This window comes from Capricornis sumatraensis, chromosome 17 (assembly GCF_032405125.1).
Source record: "Capricornis sumatraensis isolate serow.1 chromosome 17, serow.2, whole genome shotgun sequence".
Classification (NCBI taxonomy): domain Eukaryota; kingdom Metazoa; phylum Chordata; class Mammalia; order Artiodactyla; family Bovidae; genus Capricornis; species Capricornis sumatraensis.
Window position 1 is genome coordinate 10,608,216 of NC_091085.1, and position 21,587 is coordinate 10,629,802.

Consider the following 21,587-nt stretch of genomic DNA (forward strand, 5'->3'; position numbering starts at 1 on the left):
AGCTCTTTCTCAGGAAGATTACCTATTTCCATGTCACTTAGTTGTTTTTCTGGAGTTTTATCTTGTTCCTTCACCTAGAACATATTCCTCTGCTGTCTCATTTTGTCTGAATTTCTATTTTTATGTATGTGGAATATCAGTGACATTTCTTGACCTTGGAGAAGTGGCCCTCTGTAGAGGATGTTCTATGTCCCAGCAGTACACTCTGTTCTTGTTACTCAAGGGCCAGAGACCAGCTGGTCTTGGGGTAGGTTCTGACCTGCATTTGTGGACTCACTTCTGCAGACCCCTGGTGAGTGAGGCTGATCTGGAGGCCTGTTCAGGTTTCCTAGTGGGAGAAGCTGTGCCTCTCCACTGGTGGGTAGAGCTGGGCCTTGGCCAGGGTGGGCAGGGCTATGTCAAGGAGTATGTCTGGAGACAGCTGTGAGCTCAGGAAGTCTGGAGGCAGCCTGTCTGCTGTGTTCCCACCCTGCTGGTTGTTTGGCCTGAGATGTCCTAGTACTGGAGCCTGCAGGCTGTTGGGTGGGGCCAGGTCTCAGTACCAAAGTGCTGGCCTCCAGGAGAGCTCATGCGGATGAATACTCCTCAGTGGGTGCACCACCAGTGTCCTTGTCCCAGAATAAGTCGCAGCTGCCCTCTCGCCTGCCTCCCCAAGAGAGCCTCCAAGACTTGCAGGTAGTTATGGCCTGGGTTATGAAGGTACTTTTGTCCTTGGTCCCAGTGTGTGTGAGACCTTGGACATGCCCTCCAAGAGTGGAGTCTCTGTTTTCCCCAGTCCTGTGGAGTTCCTGCACTCAAACCTCATTGCCCTTTAAAGCCAAGTACTCTGGGGGCTCACTCCTCCCTATGCCAGACCCCCAGGCTTGGGAACCTGACATGGGCCCCAAAACTCTCATTCCTGTGGGAGAACTTCAATGGTATAAATTGTTCTCTAGATTGTGGGTTGCTGATCCTGGGGAGGGAGTATGGGATTTGATTATATTGCAAGTTCATGCCCCTACCATGTCACTGTGGTTTGCTGTTTATGTCTCTGGATATAGAATATCTTTTCTGGTAGGTTCCAGTCTTTTGTTATCAATGGTTGTTCAACAATTAGTTGTAATTTAGATGGACTTGTGGGAAGAGATGAGCTCAACTTCCATCTACTCTGCCGTCTGGTCCAGGAAGTTTGAGACTGTTGGTTCTCAAAAGGTGACCTCCAGAGCCAGTGGCACCATCATCCACAACTGACACAGAGGGCTACTACCAGAGGGCGTTTAAAGGATGCTGTGTCCCTCTAACCAAGGCCTTCCATGGTATTTATGAAGGAGAGTCCTCTGAATTGTTGGTAAATGTAATCAGAGGAGGGCGGTGGGCATGTCATACGTAAATCCATCCTAATGTTCTTCTCATACTATCCTTTCCTGTATAGTATGCAGGGGAAGGTCTGGCATCTCAAACTCAACGATGGTAGGCCACTCGTGACACAACCAACAACCAATCAAAAGAATCTGTCAAGGGGCATAGCTATATGAGTTAAAACATTCGATTCAGAATAGCTAGTAAGCACACTACATCAATAAATCCAGCCTAAACCAAAGTGCTATTTAATCTTTCTGGGTTTCATATTCTTAGAATTGATTTCCACACATTTTGGACAGAGTTATCCCAATATAAGTTAGAAAAATCTTAGTATTCTTTGAAAGCTGAAAGCTGTCTCTGACTGAGTCATATTTGCATGCATGCTGAGATCTGCCTGCAGTATGTTGAAATCTGACTCTAGTTGTGGGTCTTCATATGGATTTTCCCTCCCAAGAAGCTACTCCTTATATATCTGCTCCCAGTTTGGTTCTGATATTCAGAGAGATTGACTTCCTTAGAAGCTTTCAGCTATTTTGACTATGACCTAAACTATGACTTTAAAGCCTCAGTTTATAATTTTCTTTCTGTAAGCTCTCATTGTATTCAGAAATAGCCAGTTCACACCACACTCCTTTTACTATCCCAAGGCCATGGTTAGCACCATTTGGTCCTCTACGGAATAGGAATCCTTTAATAGTCAGTTCATCACAATCAAATATGGGTGATAATTTAATTTATTATGATACCATAGTGTGTGTGTGTGCATGTGCGTGCACACACACTAAGTCACTTCAGTTGTGTCTGACTCTTTGTGACCCTATGGACTATAGCCCATCAAGCTTCTCTGTCCATGGGATTCTCCAGGCAAGAATACTGGAGTGGATTGCCACACAATCCAGGGGATCTTCCCGACTCAGGGATCAAACCCACATCTCTTATGTCTCTTGTATTGGCAGATGGGTTCTTTACCACTAGTACCACCTGGGAAGCCCCTATGATACCATTGCAAGTGATAAACTACTCATGTTTCATTTCCTTTGGGCAGGAACCCAGCACTGCCTTTAAGGCCAAAGGCATAACCAAACCAGTATCAGAATCCCTGTTACCTGGGACCCACTCTTGTTCCAAGTACTGTACCAGTCATATGTAGTCAGGAAAACCAGCTGTTGCAATACAGGTATGGAAGACTGAGTAAGTGAAAAAGGAATCCTGAAGTAACCCAGAAAAAAATAACTATAGGAAAGCAGCTACTACCCCTAATTCTGGGAAACAAAGAGAAGAGGATGAGATTATCAGAACCTAGGAAGAGAAAGAGCAGAAGGGCTTTGCAGAGCCTGATCTGGGTGTGCCAAAAGAGGTGGAAAGTTGTGAGTAGCTGTTACACCAGGAAAAGTGGTGTTGCTGACAGGGAAAGTAAGAGAACCAGAAGAAGTCCCATCTGCCCTCCTCTGAGATGTCCCCTTATGGCAGATGCTAACAGGGGCTCAGTGGCAGAGGAGGTCCTGCACAGCTGTGGCATCCAGATCCCCAGCCCCAGCATCGCAGGGCAGAGGAGGGAAGAATGGCTTCAGATCCAAGACACCGTAATTTAGTATACCAATAACTAGTACACCTTGTAAAGGATGGAGGGAGGTGCTGGCAGAAGGAACAGCAACATCAAAGACCCCAACAGAAAGACACTTAGCGTGTTCAGAGAGCAGAAGGGACATTGGTGGGCCAAGAACAAGTATATGAGAAGATCTTGGGGAAATAAGCAGAGCCCATAGCATATGGGACTTTGTAGCCTGCAGTATGGTGTTTGGTTCCTATTTTGATTGCATTCACTTTCTTCCATCTTATGAGATAATACTAATTCATCTTTAGGGCCTCAGCTTATACAGAAGGCAACACATACTCAGTTACGTATTATCATGTGGAATTGTAATTGCCTACTTATTTATCTGAGTCCAGTGCTACACTGTGGGTAGCATGAGAGCAGAGAATGTGTCTTCTTGCCAGCAGTTACATCCTTAGCATGTGGTGTGCTGCCTTGGCACTTGCTCTCATTGTCTCTGTAGGTTTGTTGAATGAGACAATAAATGAACAATTATCTACTTGTGATCAATCTTCCCTGATCCCCTTCCTCAGTGATTTCGCATAGTCCACCACACTGTCTATAATTCTCCACTATCATTTTATGACAAATAGATGGAGAAACAGTGGAAACAGTGGCAGACTTTATTTGGAGCGAGGGGGGGGCGGAGCTCCAAAATCATTGTAGATGATGATTGCAGCCATGAAAGTAAAAGGCACTTACTCCTTAGAAGAAAAGCTATGACCAACCTAGACAGCATATTAAAAAGCAGAGACATTACATTGCCAACAAAGGTCCATCTAGTCAAACCTATGGTTTTTCCAGTAGTCGTGTATGGATGTGAGAGTTGGACTATAAAGAAAGCTGAGCGCCGAAGAACTGATGCTCTTGAACTGTGGTGATGGAGAAGACTCTTGAGAGTCCCTTGGACTGCAAGGAGATCCAACCAGTCCATTCTAAAGATCAGTCCTGGGTGTTCATTGGTAGGACTGATGTTGAAGCTGAAATTCCAATACTTTGGCCACCTGGTGTGAAGAGCTGACTCATTGAAAAGACCCTGATGCTGGGAAAGACTGAGGGCAGGAGGAGAAGGGGACAACAGAGGATGAGATGGCTGGATGGTATCAGCGACTCAATGGACATGAGTTTGAGTAAACTCTCGGAGTTGGTGATGGACAGGGAGGCCTGGCGTGCTGCAGTCCACAGTGTCACAAAGAGTTGGACATGACTGAGCAACTGAACTGAAATGAGAGGAATTCTGAGGACCAAGATAACTCAATGATAGTTCAAGATAATTTGGTGGTAAATTTGGTGGTATCTTTCCAGTGCCTGGCACTTGGTAAATGTATGTTGTATAAATAAATGTGTCTTGCATGAGTGAATGAATGGATCAAATACCTGGACCTCAGAACATATGTGTCATCTGCATGTAGATGGAAACTGAACCCAGTGAACTGAGAAAGAGGTGGAATGAATATCTTCCTTCCGCTTTCCCCTTCCCTTTCTCTTCCTTCCTTCCTCTCTCTCTTTGTTCTTTCCTTTCCATGTTTTTTTTTAATTAGTCAGCAATATCTGAAGTTACAGAGAAGATAAGTCAGTTAAACATGATCAGTAGATTTTTATAACCAGAAGCTTATTGATAACTGTAGAAAGAATAACTATATATGGCAGTGGTAAGCTAGCTGCAGAGAATTTTTAAAAGAAGCTTGGCTATAAAGAGAAGAAAACTTGTTTCTTACAGTTAGCTTTGGCTGCTGCTTAGTCGCTTCGGTCGTGTCTGACTCTGTGCAACCCTATGGATTGCAGCCTGCCAGGCTCCTCTATCCATGGGATTCTCTAGGCAAGAGTACTAGAGTATGTTCCATACCCTCCTCCAGGGGATCTTCCCAACCCAGAGATCAAACCCAGGTCTCTATACTGCAGGCAGAGTCTTTATCGCTGAGCCACCAGAGAAGTCCCTTATAGCTAGAGTAGAGTATAATTTAAGGGGAAAATGTAAATGAGAAAGATTAGAACGGACAGGAAAACTTCAAGAGGGTGTTTTAAGCATTATTTTTGCCATTGAGACAGAAAGCAAGAGGTGGAGTTGAGTACAGATGCAAGAAGCTAAAGGAGCCTTTTTCCCAATGCCTCCATTTCTCTGGGAAATAGGAAGGAAAGTGGTTTGTGAGAGTCAGCCAGCAGGTGGTTGGGTAGAAGACCTGAACAGGAAAGGGGTGACCAAGGAGAATTGGACAGATTGCCAGATGACAGTGGTATTTCAGTGGCCTCAGTCTATGCTTTTGTGAAGTTTTCTCCAGCCCCAGTTATCTGCTGAATAGTCCAGAAGGCCAGAGAGATGGTTGACATGATCCTGAACCAAGGTTTTGCTGGGATTCTTTTGGAAAAAGTCACAAGACCTGAGGAAATTTGCAAGGTTTCTAAAGTATTAATTCATGAGTCTGGACTTGATAGGGAAAGAAATGAATTGAGGAAGGATATCTGAGACTGGGAGAAAGTAAAAGAGCAAACGACTATAGGTCTTGAGCTCTAAGAGCAGATATATGCATGTGTGCACACACACAACACTCATCCTTTACTAGGTGTGTTTTAAGTATATCCCTAAGTATCTTCAGATTCAGATATCCAGTTTTCTTAATAAGATTATGGAATTAGATCAAGTAATCTCATTTGATTTTTATTTCCTTGGTTCTCAAATTTGATGATGCTGTGTTTGTTCTGGAGGATTATTCTGTGAGGAAGAAGAAGCAAAATGAAGCAGAGAAAAGGCTAATGGAGTTCTGCCAAGAGAATGCACTGGTCATAGCAAACACCCTCTTCCAACAACACAAGAGAAGACTCTACACATGAACATCACCAGATGGTCAATACCGAAATCAGATTGATTATATTCTTTGCAGCCAAAGATGAAGAAGCTCTATACAGTCAGCAAAAACAAGACTTGGAGCTAACTGTGGCTCAGATCATCAACTCCTTATTGCAAAATTCAGACTTAAGTTAAAGAAAGTACAGAAAAGCTCTAGACCATTCAGGTATGAGCTAAATCAAACCCCTTATGATCATACAGTGGAAGTGACAAATAGATTCAAGGTATCAGATCTGATAAACAGCGTCCCTGAAGAATTTTGGATGGATTTTTGTGACATTGTACAGGAGGCAGGGATCAACACCATCCCCAAGACAAAGAAATGCAAAAAGGCAAAATGATTGTCTGAGGAGGCCTTACAAACAGCTGACAAAAGAAGAGATGTGAAAGGCAAAGGAGAAACAGAAAGATATAGCCATTTGAATGCAGAGTTCCAAAGAATAGCATGGAGAGATAAGAAAGCCATCCTCAGTGATCAATGCAAAGAAATAGAGGGAAACAATACAAAGGGAAAGATTAAAGATCTCTTCAAGAAAATTAGAGACACCAAGGGAACATTTCATGCAAACATGGGCACAAAAAAGGACAGAAATGGTATGGACCTAACAGAAGCAGAAGATATTAAGAAGAGGTGGCAAGAATACACAGAAGAAGTATACAAAAAAGATCTTCATGACCCAGATAACCATGATGGTGTGATCACTCACCTAGAGCCAGACATCCTGGAATGTGAAGTCAAGTGGGCCTTAAGAAGCATTGCTATGAACAAAGTAGAGATGATGGAATTCCAGTTGAGCTATTTGAAATCCTAAAAGATGATGCTGTGAAAGAGCTGCACTCAATATGCCAGCAAATTTGGAAAACTCAGCAGTGGCCGCAGGACTCCAAAAGGTCAGTTTTCAGTCCAATCCTGCTGGGAGCCAGCACAGGGAATCCCGCTGTGGCAAAGGTCATGAGGAAAGGGGCCTGACAAAACACAAAGGCAGGATCAGGCCTCAGGGGTCCCCCTGGATTTTCTCGAGCATCTACCCCCAAAACCAGAGTCTGCCTGCTTTACTGTGTTATGCTTTCCACCTACTCTTCTAACATTAACAGGGGGCTGTCCCCCACCACCTTTTTCTGGAAAAAGTTAATTTAGAGCTTTTGGATAATAAGTCTCCTGGGCATAATAAGAGTGTTTCAATCCAAAAACCCCTCTGATGGCTTTCTAGCCTGCCTGACAGGTTTGTCCGGACTCTTACAGCTGCGTATGTGATTGTTTGCAGCCTCCTGACCAAGAGAGGCACAGGAAGCTTAAAGCATCCTAGGAATGTATGGGCTTCCGAGGAGTCAAAATCATTAGAATAGGACTGATTAAGGGTTTCATTGTTGAGCCAATACTTGCTGCCAAGTTTTCGTATCTTTTATTTGTTGATATAGTTGGTATGTAGTAAAAACACGTAGTAGCCCTGGTATTAGCAACATTAGATCTTTGAGTTAAGTACTTTCTTTGTTATAACCCACTGCACCTTTGTTCTACAGGAATGTAACTTTATTTAGTACTTTGAGGGTGATGCAGATTAAAGAAAAAACACTTCAAGGGAAAATGAGTTTTCTGGTTGATAGGCATTTATCTAGGAAAAGAGCCATAAAAAAGTTAACAGGCCTCCTGGCCAGAAGATGTTGTAAAACCACCTGAGACCTTTTGTATATGGGAAGGTATGCAAAAGGAAAGCCTGGTCTCAATCAGGGTCAGGACTGCTGCCCCTGCATAACTCTGCATATTCCATTATTTCTTTATGTACAACTTGGGGTATATAAGCTGCCTTTGAAAATGAAGTCTTGGGTCTGGCACCAATGCTTGGCTCCCCCATGTCATTCTTTTCTCCCTTTTCAGGCTGAATTCCCGTGTGGAGCACAGAGACCCACGCAAAAGGGAGCCCAAGGCAGGGCACCCTCCGCTATTCAAGCAGGCACCGGTGGCCTACGTAGACGGTGCAAGCCCCTTGTCTTGGAGCTTTATTGGTCTCCTGTGTAAACCAGGTTATTCAGCCTCTTTTCTCCACTAATTTTCCTACTATACTATTCTTTCCTAATCTTTCTTTATATCTCTAAATAAATAAATCTCTCCTCGCCGACTCTGTCCCGGCTTCGAATTACCCTGGATCCACCAGGGCTGGACCCTGGCACAATCCCAAAGAAACAGAATGCCAAAGAATGTTCAAATGACCACACAGTTGCACTCATCTCACATGCTAGCAAAGTAATGCTCAAAATTCGCCAAGTCAGGCTTCAAGAGTACTTGAACCATGGACTTCCAGATATTCAATCTGGATTTAGAAAAGGCAGAGGAACCAGAGATCAAGTTGCCAACATCCATTGGATCATTGTAAAAGCAAGAGAGTTTCAGAAAAACATCTACTTCTGCTTTATTGACTATGCCAAAGCCTTTGACTGTGTTTATCACAGCAAACTGTAGAAAATTCTTCAAGAGATGGAAATACCAGACCACCTGACCTGCCTCCTGAGAAGTCTGTATGCAGGTCAAGAAGCAACAGCTAGAACCAGACATGGAACAACAGACAGTTTCCAAATTGGGAAAGGAGTATGTCAAGGCTGTCTATTGCCACCTTGTTTATTTAACTTCTATGCAGAGTACATCATGCAAATTGCCTGGCTGGATGAAGCACCAGCTGGAATCAGGACTTCCAGGAGAAATATCAATAACCTCAGATATGCAGTTGACACCACCCTTATGGCAGAAAGTGAAGAAGAACTAAAAGAGCTTCTTGATGAAAGTGAAAGAGGAGAGTGAAAAAGTTGGCTTAAAACAACGTTCAAAAATGAAGAGATGGCACCCGGTCCCATCACTTCATGGCAAATGGATGGGGAAACAATGGAAACAGTGAGTGACTTTGTTTTGAGGGCTCCAAAATCACTGCAGATGGTGACTACAACCATGAAATTAAAGAGACTCATGTTCCTTAGAAGAAAAGCTATGACTAACCGAGACAGCATATTAAAAAGCGGAGATATTACTTTGCTGACAAAGGTCCATCTAGTCAAAGCTGTGGTTTTTCCAGTAGTCATGTATGGAAGTGAGAGCTGGACTATAAAGAAAGCTGAGCACTGAAAAATTGATGCTTTTGAACTGTGGTGTTGGAGAATACTCTTGAGAATGGACTCTTGGACTGCAAGAATACCAAACCATTTCATCCTAAAGGAAATAATTCCTGAATATTCCAATACTTTGGCCACCTTATGCGAAGAACTGACTCATTAGAAGAGACCCTGATGCTGGGAAAGATTGAAGGCAGGAGGAGAAGGGGATGACAGAGGATAAGAGGTTGCCTGGCATCACCAACTCAATGGACATGAGTTTGAACAAGCTCCAGGAGTTGATTATGGACAGAGAAGCCTGATGTGCTGCAGTCTGTGTGGTCGCAAAGAGTCAGACATGATTAAGCGAATGAACTGAACTGAATTGGACTGAGGAAGAAGCAAAGCATTAATTGAATTCTGAAAGAGACACGAGTGCAATACTTTCAATTTATTTCACATTGTTTAATTTGTGAAGGGTGCACAGTTTGTAGTGTGAAAACATATATGTGCAAACTATAGTTACATAAAGATCTCATTTATTCTTAATAAAATACTAGGAGGATTGAAGATAAGTAGAGTGTTATGTTAGGGATCAAACAATGCAGAAAGAAAGGAACAATAAAATGTGACAGTTTCTAAGAAACCAGAGGAGTATTGAATACAATGGCAAAGGACATTAGAGAATAATTAGACCAATGGGAAGAAGGGAAGCTATAAAAATTTGTTTATGTTTATACATGTGAAGACATTTTCTAGGCTTGACAAGTGTCAGGATTTTAAAAAGTATAGTATATAATACAATATGGAATATATAATTTTATATGTAATGTGTAATAAGATCACATTATAAATGAGTAGATTTATTTTTTTAAAAAGGGTCCAGAAATGAAAAGATGCTCTTCTCCATGGTATCTTCATAAAGGCAAGGGCCATACCTCTTTGATTCCCCACCTGTCTCTTTGGCAAACAGCACTGTGCTTGGGACTTAATTATGCTCACCAAATATTTGAGGAACAGAGAAAGTTGATGTAACACAGTGTTGTCCCCATTTTCATAATGGAGGATAAAACTGGTAAAGCAAATTTTAACAATTTGGAATTTTTAAAAATTCTGTCTTGACCAAAGAAAAGATTACATTATCACTTTGAGATCAAAGTAATCACTTAATTATTACATAATCATTAATGCAATAATATGCTTAATGCCTAATGATAGGCTGAAATAGTCTGGTGACCTCTGGTTATACCATTTCAAATATTTGGTTCCTACATTATTAGACATTTTTTCTCAAGGTTATTAAAATGCCTGCAGGTGATCCCAAATATCCTTTCACTTTCAACTGGCATAGTAAGAAGCCATGTATATTTATTCTTGTGTAAAACTAGCATATTCCACTTTTTCCAGAACTCAGTTCTACTAGACCTTGGTGGCTGAAAATTTACTTTTTATGACAGACAAGATGGAAATGAGTAATTGAAGTTTTTTTGTTAAGAATAATATTTCATCTTTTATTGAAGTGTAAATCACATATGTTAAGTACTATATCTAATCTAGATTCTCATCAGTTAAGAAAAGAATTTAGGAACATGATTGAAATGAACTTTTGTGAAGTGCAAATAAGCTGCAATATCATGGAATAAAGTAGTTCAAGTTACTGGCATAAGAAAGCTTTATACCAAAGATGGGAATGACTTGACACTTCCCAGGGGAGAAATGAAACCACAGAAATATGGGAAGAATTATTTTCAGATTGCATAGTAATATGGTACCACGTTTCTCACTGCAGATAGGAGCCTGAATACTAAGTAGGAAACAAGACGGAGGAAAACTACGTCCATCTGTAACTCTGTGTGCTCACCTCCCGAGCTGGAAAATGAGCAGAGTATCGGAACTGGACACAGCCTCTAAAGAGAGCGTCCATCTACAGAAACCGTCATTTGCCCTGCAAGCTTCCAATGATGTCATTAAATCACAATTAGTATTAGCAGAAGGAATTAGGAATATGTTGGAGGGTTGCACACTCATAAGAAAATTTTTACGGAAGGGAGAAATTCTGAAGCATTTACTGTGGTGAAGTCTCATAAGACTTGAAAAATCAAGCATTTCAGCCCTGGCGGCTTTTATTTTTTATCAGCCAAAAGAGCTGGCTTTTGTTTTTTACCTTAATTTGAAGGTTAAATGTCTTGCCTTTTTCATTTATGGTTTAACATATTCATAGGAAAAAATGAAACAGATGAATGCATTCAAAGGGATAATGGTTAAGTTTTCCTCTGTGTTTTCCTTTAGGAATTAATTCCAAGCTTCAGTTTGAAATTATGCCAGGTGCTTCGTTCAGGTTGTTCCAGATAAATTCTGACACTGGGGAGGTAGTGACGGCTACCACACTTGACAGAGAAGTTCAGGAAGTCCTCACCCTTCGAGGTAAGTGATCCCTTGTCTGTGCTAAATAAACAAAAGTAGGCTGCAGGCAGTTGAGGGGTGAAATTTTACATTTCAGTAGGGTATCTTTAAATAAAACATTATTGACCCAGTGCTACCCAGTTAATTTGGTCTGAGGCTGTCTGTTTGGGGCAGCATGTTTTAGGTGTGAATTAATGGCCACCCTCTGTGCCATCTTTTATTCCATGTCAGTACTTGTACGTGACGGGGGAGCCCCTGCTCTGTCCGGCACCACAGTGATTCTCTGCACAGTGGGAGATGAAAATGACCACGCTCCAGAGATTGTTGTCCCCAGGGATAACATTGAGGTTCTGGAAAACCAAGAGCCAGGCCTTGTCTACACCTTCTTGGCTTCTGATATGGATGCTGGCAGCAATGGTGCTGTCAAGTATCATATAATCGGTAAGTATCATCTTTATTTTAATTCCCCCTGGGGTACCAGCGTGGTTGACACATGTGTTGTGGCAAGTATTCTGCATTCAGTACATAGTTCAGTGTCTACAGAACACACACCTGCTAAGAACTAATTGGCGCCCCGGGTCTCCTCCTCCTTCTGACAGCTACCCTGGTCCACTGCCCTCCAAACTCCTCAAACATCTGCCCTCAACAACTCTTGTTGTTAGTAATCCATTTACATTAAAGGATATACAGATGCAGCAGATAGCTTTTTTTCTATTTTCACTTTTTTCATATGATCCCTTACTTTTATTGTTTTGAGCAATCAGGCCTAGAAGACATGAGTAGAAAAACAGTTTTCTGAGATCTTCAGACCAATGAAACACTTCAGATCTATCACAATGCTCCAGAGATAAATAATCAAGGTCTTTAGGAACTTCTGCACTAGAAGATAATTTTGTACTATTTTTCCCTTTGGATCAGAGATATAAGATTCTGGCAGAATCATGGAAGGATTAGCATGACAAATTTTGTGAAGGCTGCATCTTATTTACCTGGAAAATGAGTGGAGAATTCATTTTTTTAGCACATGTCAGAGCACACATAGAATGATAATGAGATGAAGCTAGAATAACGCATGAAGAGAAGCCGTTTTAAGGTGTAAAAACAGCTGTGAGGCTAACTCTGGAAGCTATCACTGTCTATTTACTAAAATTCCCATAACCATGCCATGTTTTCTATGTACCACCCAGTTTACTCCAAAATGAGAATGGTTTTTATTGTCATTTCCCCTGATTATAAAATGATATATAATTGCAGAATTTATGTAAAATTTATGAAAAACAACAGTAATAAACAAAAATCTTATATCTTGCAGAGATAAGTAATTTGATATTTTTGAAAATCACTTTCCAATGAATCTCAGTGAATGCAGACACCAATCTTACACTACTGAATAATTTATATACACTGTTTTGTTATCTCCTTTTAAAAATAATACACTGTATAAATGTTTCATGTTGAATATACATATATTAGCATTTCTAATATGTATATTATAACAGGATTTATCTTACTCATCTCCTTTTGTGCTAATTTAGACATTGAACACTCTATTATAAAAATGCTGTAGTGAACACAATCAATTATTTCCTTATGATAAATATATCTCAATTATTTGTCCAAGGACATATCTATTTTTAATGATCACATATAATGTCATACTATCATCCAAAAGGATGATAATCCCTCAAGCTAACTTTGAGAAGCCCGATTTTTAAGAATAAGCCCAGTTCTTACCTCTTTCTTTGCTGTGGCAGTGGAATAGATACTTTTCCTTCTATGTAAACTCTACCTGTTTTCTGAAACTTCCCAAGTCAATTGTGGTTAAGAACCAGGGCTGGTGTTTTTTAATTTTCAATCTGTTGTGATTGATACTTTTATAAAATACAATAAATATAAATTATTTGGAGAAAAAAGGCATATAAAATGCAAGCCCCAATTTTAAAAAAAATTACTATATTACAGAGATACAAGATTATTATGTCATATTACTATAAATATCTCTAAATGTTTACTCTCACTTTATTGTATTTATTTTGTTGAGGACTGGGTATAAACAATCCCCAGACTGCACCAGTCCTCTTTCATTGCATCAAGAACATTCTTTTTGACCACTCACCTTCCTTTCCCATACGGTCAACATTTCCCTCGCTACTGGCTTTTCCAATCAGTTTTTTTAGTCTCTCCTATTCCGAAAAGCATAGATGTCTCCCTTCATTCTCTGTCTCTTTTCCTTCACAATCAAATTTCTTAAAAATCGTTGTCTACACTCTAGTTCCTATGTCTTTATTTCACTTTAATTTCTTAGCTTGCTGCAATATATATTCCACTGAAGTCACTCCGCTGAAACTACCCTTGTTGAAAACACAAAAGATTTTGTTGTTGCTAAATCCGTTGGATCTTTTTCCAGTTCTTAGTTGTACTGCTTTGTGTCTTTGTGCACCATGCCCTGGATGCTTGGCCTCACTTTTACTTCAAAAGCCACTAATTTCTCCTGATTTTTCATCTGTCTTTCTAGACAAACCTTCCCAATGTCCTTTTTATCCTCTGACTTGTTAGAGTTTCCTGGATCTTTTTGGTATATCTCTTTCCTTTCTCCTAGACACAGTCTTACTGGTCATTTCATCCAGTCCCTGTTTCTAGCTACCACTGAACTTTAATATCTCCCTATCTTGACTACATCCTAGATCTAAGTGCCATTAAAGGGTATTTTAAAAATTGAAGTATATGCTTCTGTTAGTTCCAAATGTGCAACATAATTCAGTGTTTTTATAGAGTACACTCCATATAAAGTTATTATTAAAATGTTGACTGTATTGCCAGTTCTGTACATTACATCTTTGGAACTTCTTTCTTTTAGACCTAATAGTTGGTACTCCTGATTCCCCTCCATGTACTTTGTCCCCCCTCCATGGCTCCCAATACTATGTTAAGTAGAAATGATGAGAGTGAGAATACATATCTTATTCCTGATCTTAGAGGAAAAGTTTTCAGCTTTTCATTGTTGGTATGATAGCTGTGGGCTTGTTATATATGGGCTTTATTATGTTGCAGTATGTTTCCTCTTTACCAAATATGATAAGAGATTTTATCATAAATGAATGTTGAATTCTGTCAAATGTTTCTTTCTGTGTCTATTGAGATGATCGTATGCTTTTTATTCTCCCTTTTGTTAATGTGGTGTAACACCTTGATTGATTTGTAGATGTTGAACCATCCTTGCATCCCTGGAATAAATTTTATTTGATCATGAATAAAAATTATTTCCTGTATTTGTTGAATTTTGTTTCCTAATTTTTACTGAGGATTTTTTCATTATGTTCATCAGGAATATCAGCCTGTAATTTTTTTTATAGTGTCTTTGTCTGGTTTTGATATCAGGGCTTCATAGAATGAGTTTGGAAGTCCCCCTTCTTCAATTTTTGGTGTAGTTTAAGAAAGATAGACTTCAACTCATCTTTTAATGTTTGGTAGAAACTCTCCAATTCTGGCGTGGTCCTGGTCTTTGGTTTGTTGGAGGTTTTTGATTATTGATTCAATTTCATTACTAGTAATCAGTGTTCCGTAATTAGTTTCTTCCTGATTCAGTCTTGGAAAAGTGTATGTTTCTAGACATTCTTCCATTTCTTCTAGGCTGTCCAATATGCTGGTGTATATTTGCTAATAGTATTCTTTTATGATTGTATCTCTGTGATATTGGTTGTAATTTATCCTTTTTTATTTCTAATTTTTTAAATTTAGATTTTCTCTTATTTTCTTGATGATTTTCTGACTCATCTTAATCAACTTTGTTTATCTTAAACAACAGCTCTTAATTTCACCAGGCTTTTTCTATTTTTTAAAATTTGGTCTCTATTTACTTCTCTGATTTTTATTATTCTCTTCTTTTTGTTGACTTTGAGCTTTGTTAGTACTTCTTTTTCTAGTTCCTTTAGATGGAAAGTTAAGTTATTTAAGCTATTTCTTGTGTTTTGAGTTAGACCTGAATTACTGTAAATTTCCCTCTAAGAACTCCTTTTGCTGTGTCTCATAGATTTTGGAAGTTGTGTTTGTTTGTTTTTCATTCACCTCAAGCTATGTTTTTATTTCCTCTGTGTTGATCCGTTGGGTTTCTAGTAATATATTGTTTAGTTTCCGCATATTTGTTTATTTTCCAGTTTCCTTCCTGTAATTGATTTCTAGTTTCATAGCACTGTAGTCAGAAAAGATGCAAGGTTGATATGATTTCAGTCTTCTCAAATGAATTGAAGATTTTTCGTGGCTTAGCATGAGACCTGTCCTGGAGATCTAGTGTCCATGTGTACTTGAAAAAGAATGTGTTTTCTTCTGTTTTTAATGCAATGATTTGTAAATATGAATACCTGTTAAGTCATTCTGGTCGAATGTGTCATCTAATGTATCCCTTATTGATTTCTGCCTGTTCATTTATGTAAAAGGGTTATGAAAGCTCTCTATATTTATTGTATTCCTGTCAGTTTCTCCCTTCATATCTGTTAATATTTCCTTTATATATTTAAGTGCTATTGTACTGGGGCATTTATGTTTATAATGTTATATCTTCTGGATGTGACTTGTTTATCTTTATATGATGCCCTTCTTTGTCTTTGTTATAAACTTTGTTTCAAAGTCTATTTTGTGTGATATGAATATTGTTACCTATATTTTCATTTCCATTTGTGTGGAGTATCTTTTTCCATCATTTTACTTTCAAGTGTGTGCCTTTAGATCTGAAGTGAGTCTCTTGTAGGCAGGATATAGATGGTATGTTTTCTAATCCATTCAGCCACCCCATGTCCTGATTGGAGCATTTAGTCTATTTACGTAAAGTAATCATTGATAGACATGTACTCGCTGCCATTTTGTTACTGTTTTCTAGGATTTTTTTTTTTTTTTTTTTGCAGATTTTCTATGTTCTTTTCTTGTTCCTCTTCCCTTGCAGTTTAATGATTTTCCTTAGTTTTATGTTTGGGTTGTTTGCTCTGTTTCTTTGTGTGTGCACTGGAGATTTTTGATTTGTAGTTACCATGAGGTTTCAGTTCAGTTCAGTTCAGTTGCTCAATCGTGTCTGACTCTTTGCGACCCCATGAACCGCAGCATGCCAGGCCTCCCTGTCCATCACCATCTCCTGGAGTTCACTCAAACTCATGTCCATCGAGTCAGTGATGGCATCCAGCCATCTCATCCTCTGTCATCCCCTTTTCCTCCTGCTCCCAATCCCTCCCATCATCAGGGTCTTTTCCAATGAGTCAATGCTTCACATGAGGTGGCCAAAGTACTGGAGTTTCAGCTTTACCATCATTCCTTCCAAAGAACACCCAGGATTGATCTCCTTTAGAATGGACTGGTTAGATCTCCTTGCAGTCCAAGAGACTCTCAAGAGTCTTCTCCAACACCACAGTTCAAATGCATCAATTCTTCAGTGCTCAGCTTTCTTCACAGTCCAACTCTCGCATCCATACATGACCACTGGAAAAACTATAACCTTGACTAAACGGACCTTTGTTGACAAAGTAATGTCTCTGCCTTTCAATATGCTATTTAGGTTGGTTATAACTTTTCTTCCAAGGAGTAAGCGTCTTTTAATTTCATGGCTGCAGTCACCATCTGCAGTGATTTTGGAGCCCCCCAAAATAAAGTCTGAGACTGTTTCCACTGTTTCCGAATCTATTTCCCGTGAAGTGATGGGACTGGATGCCATGGTCTTCCTTTTCTGAATGTTGAGCTTTGAGCCAACTTTTTCATTCTCCTCTTTCATTTTCATCAAGAGGCTTTTTAGTTCCTCTTCACTTTCTGCCATAAGGGTGGTATCATCTGCATATCTGAGGTTATTGATATTTCTCCCAGCAGTCTTGATTCCAGCTTGTACTTCTTCCAGCCAAGCGTTTTTCATGATGTACTCTGCATATAAGTTAAATAAGCAGGGTGACAGTATACAGCCTTGACGTACTCCTATTCCTATTTGGAACCAGTCTGTTGTTTCATGTCCAGTTCTAACTGTTGCTTCCTGACCTGCCTACAGGTTTCTCAAGAGGCAGGTCAGGTGGTCTGGTATTCCCATCTCTTAGAGTTTTCCACAGTTTACTGTGATCCACACAGTCAAAGGCTTTGGCATAGTCGATAAAGCAGAAATAGATGTTTTCCTGGAACTCTCTTGCTTTTTCCATGATCTAGCAGATGTTGGCAATTTGATCTCTGGTTCCTCTGCCTTTTCTAAAACCAGCTTGAACATCTGGAAGTTCATGGTCCACAAATTGCTGAAACCTGGCTTGGAGAATTTTGAGTATTACTTTAGGCATGTGTGAGATTAGTGCAACTGTGTGGTAGTTTGAACATTCTTTGGCATTGCCTTTCTTTGGGATTGGAATGAAAACTGACCTTTTCCAGTCCTGTGGCCACTGCTAAGTTTTCCAAATTTGCTGGCATATTGAGTGCAGCACTTTCACAGCATCATCTTTCAGGATTTTAAATAGCTCAACTGGAATTCCATCCCCTCACAAGGTTTATATACATCAATTATATATAGTTGTTTTAAATTGATAGTTTTTAAAATTCAAACATATCCTGAAAGCTCTACCTTTTTCATTTTCCTCCCAACACACTTTATGTTTTGGTGTTATATAGTACATTTATGTCTGTATCCTTTCAGTGTTTATCAGAGTTCTATTTAATTTTATAATTTTTATCTTTTAACATTTATGCCTGCTTATATAAGTGGTTGATTCACTGTTTTTTCCTACATACTTATAATTATCAATGAGTTTTTTCTTCATATCATTTTTTAACATTTCTTGTTATAAGGTTTTGTTTTCCGCTTAAAGAAAACACTTTAATGTTTCTTGTAAGGCCAGTTTAAAGGTAACAACCTCTTTTAGTTTTTGCTTGTCCAGAAAACTCTTTCTCTCTCCTTCAAGTCTGAATGGTAGCCTTGCTGGGTACAGTGTCCTTGGTTGCAGGTTCTCTCAGCACTTTAAGTATGTCATGCTATTCCTTCTGGCTTGCAAGAATGCTGATAAGATGTCAGCTAATATTTTTAGTGGTTTCCTTATAAGTGACTCCTTCTCTTCATGCCTTTAAAATTCTCTCATTCACCCTTTAAAATTTTTTCATTTTTATTATGATATGACTTAGTGTGAACCTCTTTGAGTTCATCTTGTTTAGGCCTCTCTGTACTTCTTGGACCTAGATATCTGTTTCCTTTTCCAGGTTAGTGATATTTTCAGCTACAATTTCATCAAATAACACTTTATGCCCCTTTCTGTCTCTCTTCCTCTGTGACTCCTATAATGCTAATGTTAGTATGCTTGATATTTTCGTAGAAGTCCCTTGTTGAATTCTCCAGGAGAGAACGCTGGAGTGGGTTGCTATTTCCTTCTCCAGTGGATCTTCCCAACTCAGGTGTCAAAGCCAGGTCTACCGCACTGCAGGGCAGATTCTTAACTATCTGAGCCACCAGGGAAGCCCAGAAGTCCCTTAAATAATCCTTATGAACTTTTTCTTTTTACTGTTCTGATAAGGTGATTTCCACTATCCTGTCTTCCAGGTCATTTATGTGTTTCTCTTTATCACCTAATCTATGGTTAATTCCTTCTAGTGTATTTCTCCTTTCAGTTATTGTAATCTTCAGCTCTAATTGGTTCTTTATTATATTTTCTAGTTCTTTTTGAAGTTCTCACTGTATTTTTGTATCCTTTTCCTTGTGAAAAGGATGTTCACAAGTTTGATTAACATTTTTTTATGACTTTCGCTTTGAACCCTCTATCAGATGAATTACTGTCTCATTAGGCTTCCCCTCACCCAGGGTTTTATATTCCTCTTTGCTTTGCAACATGTTCTACTGTCTTTTCATTTTGTTTGATGAAATTAAGGAAAACATGCACATCTTGGTCTTGAAGCCATGTCATTGTATTGGGTCATCCCTATGCAGTCTACGTATGCCCAGTGCATTAGGCAGGAGAGCTGGATCTAAAGTGACCATGGGCCATGCCTTTTCTTGGGATGTGCTAGCAGTTGCTGCCATGTTGAGAGGTGGGGCCAGGTTTGGAGAGGCTGAAGCCACAGTTCTGAGTGAGGTTATCATCTCCTTGGTGCTATAGAGGCTTCTGTCTTGGCCAGGGGTAGGGATGGGGCCCAAAAGGCTGGAAGAGGAGACTTGAGCCAGCCCTGGCCTTTCCCAAGGTACACTGGTGATTCTGCCTTGTCACAGAGTGGGGCTGGAGCAGGAGGGGCTGAGGTCAGAGCCTGTCTCAGATGGGGTGAGGTGTGCTGGAGTAGTCACAGTGGGCTGATCAGAGCACCAGGCAGGTTGCCACTGTGCCAGGACTGGGAGCAAACAAGTGTGTCCACACTCTTCAAAAGCAGAGTCTCTATTTCCTACAGGCCTCCATTAAGCCCCACTGGTATTCAAACTACCTAAAAGGGCTCATATTACCAGTGCTTATCTCCAGGCTGGCATGCCCGACATGGGGCTCAAATCCCTAACAACTAAGGAAAGTTCCCTGAGCCTGTGAAATCTTATTCTGTGTTACCCACCAAGGGTGTGGGTCCTGACAAGACTTCTTCCCTAATACCAGACACCTTGTGGTTCTTCCTCTATAATCTTGGTTTTAGAAGAGCAAGTCTGCTAGATTTCAGGTCAATTTAAGAGAGAATTTCTTTTTATATTGATGTAATTTTGTCTTCCTAAGAGGAGGTAAGCTCAGGGTCTTCCCACTCCACCATCTTGATCCCACCTTCTAATAATTTTTTATTTTCTACTTTATTTCTTTTTATAGTGAGAAAGTAGAATCAGGATCAGTGCCCTTGACTAAAAATAAATAGCATAGCATTTTTGTCCACACTTTATGTGCTGTGGTGGACTGTGGGCTTTGCTCTGTACCATCCTGACTCTAGGACTGCCTATCAAGGGATATGTTTTTCAAAGGAAAATAATGGATTTCATACAAATATAAAACTGACAACTTCCAAAGGTTTTTATTCAACTCATTAGGCCAAAAAGATGTTAAAATTGGTTCAAGGAGAAACCTAAGAAACACACACATACACACGGAGAGAGAAAATAAGGGATTTTGAAATGTAGAAGAATTCTATCCACAGGACAGTAATCATTGCCATTCCACCAGACACAATGAATTTGGATTTCTGTGAACATGAACCGTTTTCATTATGTATTTCAGTTCAGTTCAGTTCAGTCACTCAGTCATGTCCGACTGTTTGTGACCCCGTGAATCAGCACGCCAGGCCTCCCTGTCCATCACCAACTCCCGGAGTTCACTCAGACTCGCATCCATCGAGTCCATGATGCCATCCAGCCATTTCATCCTCTGTCGTTCCCTTCTCCTCCTGCCCCCAATCCCTCCCAGCATCAGAGTCTTTTCCAGTGAGTCAACTCTTTGCATGAGGTGGCCAAACACCTTTAGCATTATTCCTTCCAAAGAAATCCCAGGGCTGATTTCCTTTAGGATGGACTGGTTGGATCTCCTTGCAGTCCAAGGGACTCTCAAGAGTCTTCTCCAACACCCACAGTTCAAAAGCATCAATTCTTCAGCACTCAGCCTTCTTCACAGTCCAACTCTCACATCCATACATGACCAAAGGAAAAACCATAGCCTTGACTAGACGGACCTTAGTCGGCAAAGTAATGTCTCTGCTTTTCAATATGCTATTTAGGTTGGTCATAACTTTTCTTCCAAGGAGTAAGCGTCTTTTAATTTCGTGGCTGCAATCACCATCTGCAGTGATTTTGGAGCCCCCCAAAATAAAGTCTGACACTGTTTCCACTGTTTCCCCATCTATATCCCATGGAGTGATGGGTTAGTTTTCAGCAATTTACAGAGATAAAATACCTGAAAGACAATGAAGATAAAATACCTGGAAGACAATTCTAATGTCAAAACCAGACTAGTCACACACTGATCTTTATTTTTACCATAGAACATCCTCTTATTATTTCCCTCCATTTCAAATTGTTTCAGCATTTTTTCCTGATAGCCTCAAGGACCCAATCTTCATGTCCAATAGCATCTCATTGTCATTGTGTCTAAAACTGAACATCACTCCCTTTTCATTCACCTCATCACGATCTGGCTTCTTCTAGAATTTCTTCAAGTGATCAGCGTTTCTTGCTCAATATGCCCTTAAAAAATCTTGTTACAGATGTAAACACTGATAATCCTTGTTCACGTTTTTTACATTGTAGACAGATTATTGTTAGATGGATTGTTGTTATAGTAGTAACATTTCTTAAACTCCTTCTGATATGTATCTCCAAATCAATTAATGGCTTTTATTATCTATTTATTTAATACTTAGGAACTTGAAACTGAAAGTTGC

General features: G+C 39.8%; 1 protein-coding gene across 1 annotated transcript in view; it reads left to right on the top strand.

The window, feature by feature from the left end:
• Nucleotides 1-21,587, top strand: part of DCHS2 (dachsous cadherin-related 2) — a 344,197-nt gene that overhangs the window by 221,532 nt on the left and 101,078 nt on the right. Inside the window, exons 11-12 of the mRNA XM_068990276.1 lie at nucleotides 11,148-11,282; nucleotides 11,493-11,702. Of these exons, the coding sequence (XP_068846377.1) occupies nucleotides 11,148-11,282; nucleotides 11,493-11,702 (345 nt within the window). The remainder of the gene's footprint in view (nucleotides 1-11,147; nucleotides 11,283-11,492; nucleotides 11,703-21,587) is intronic.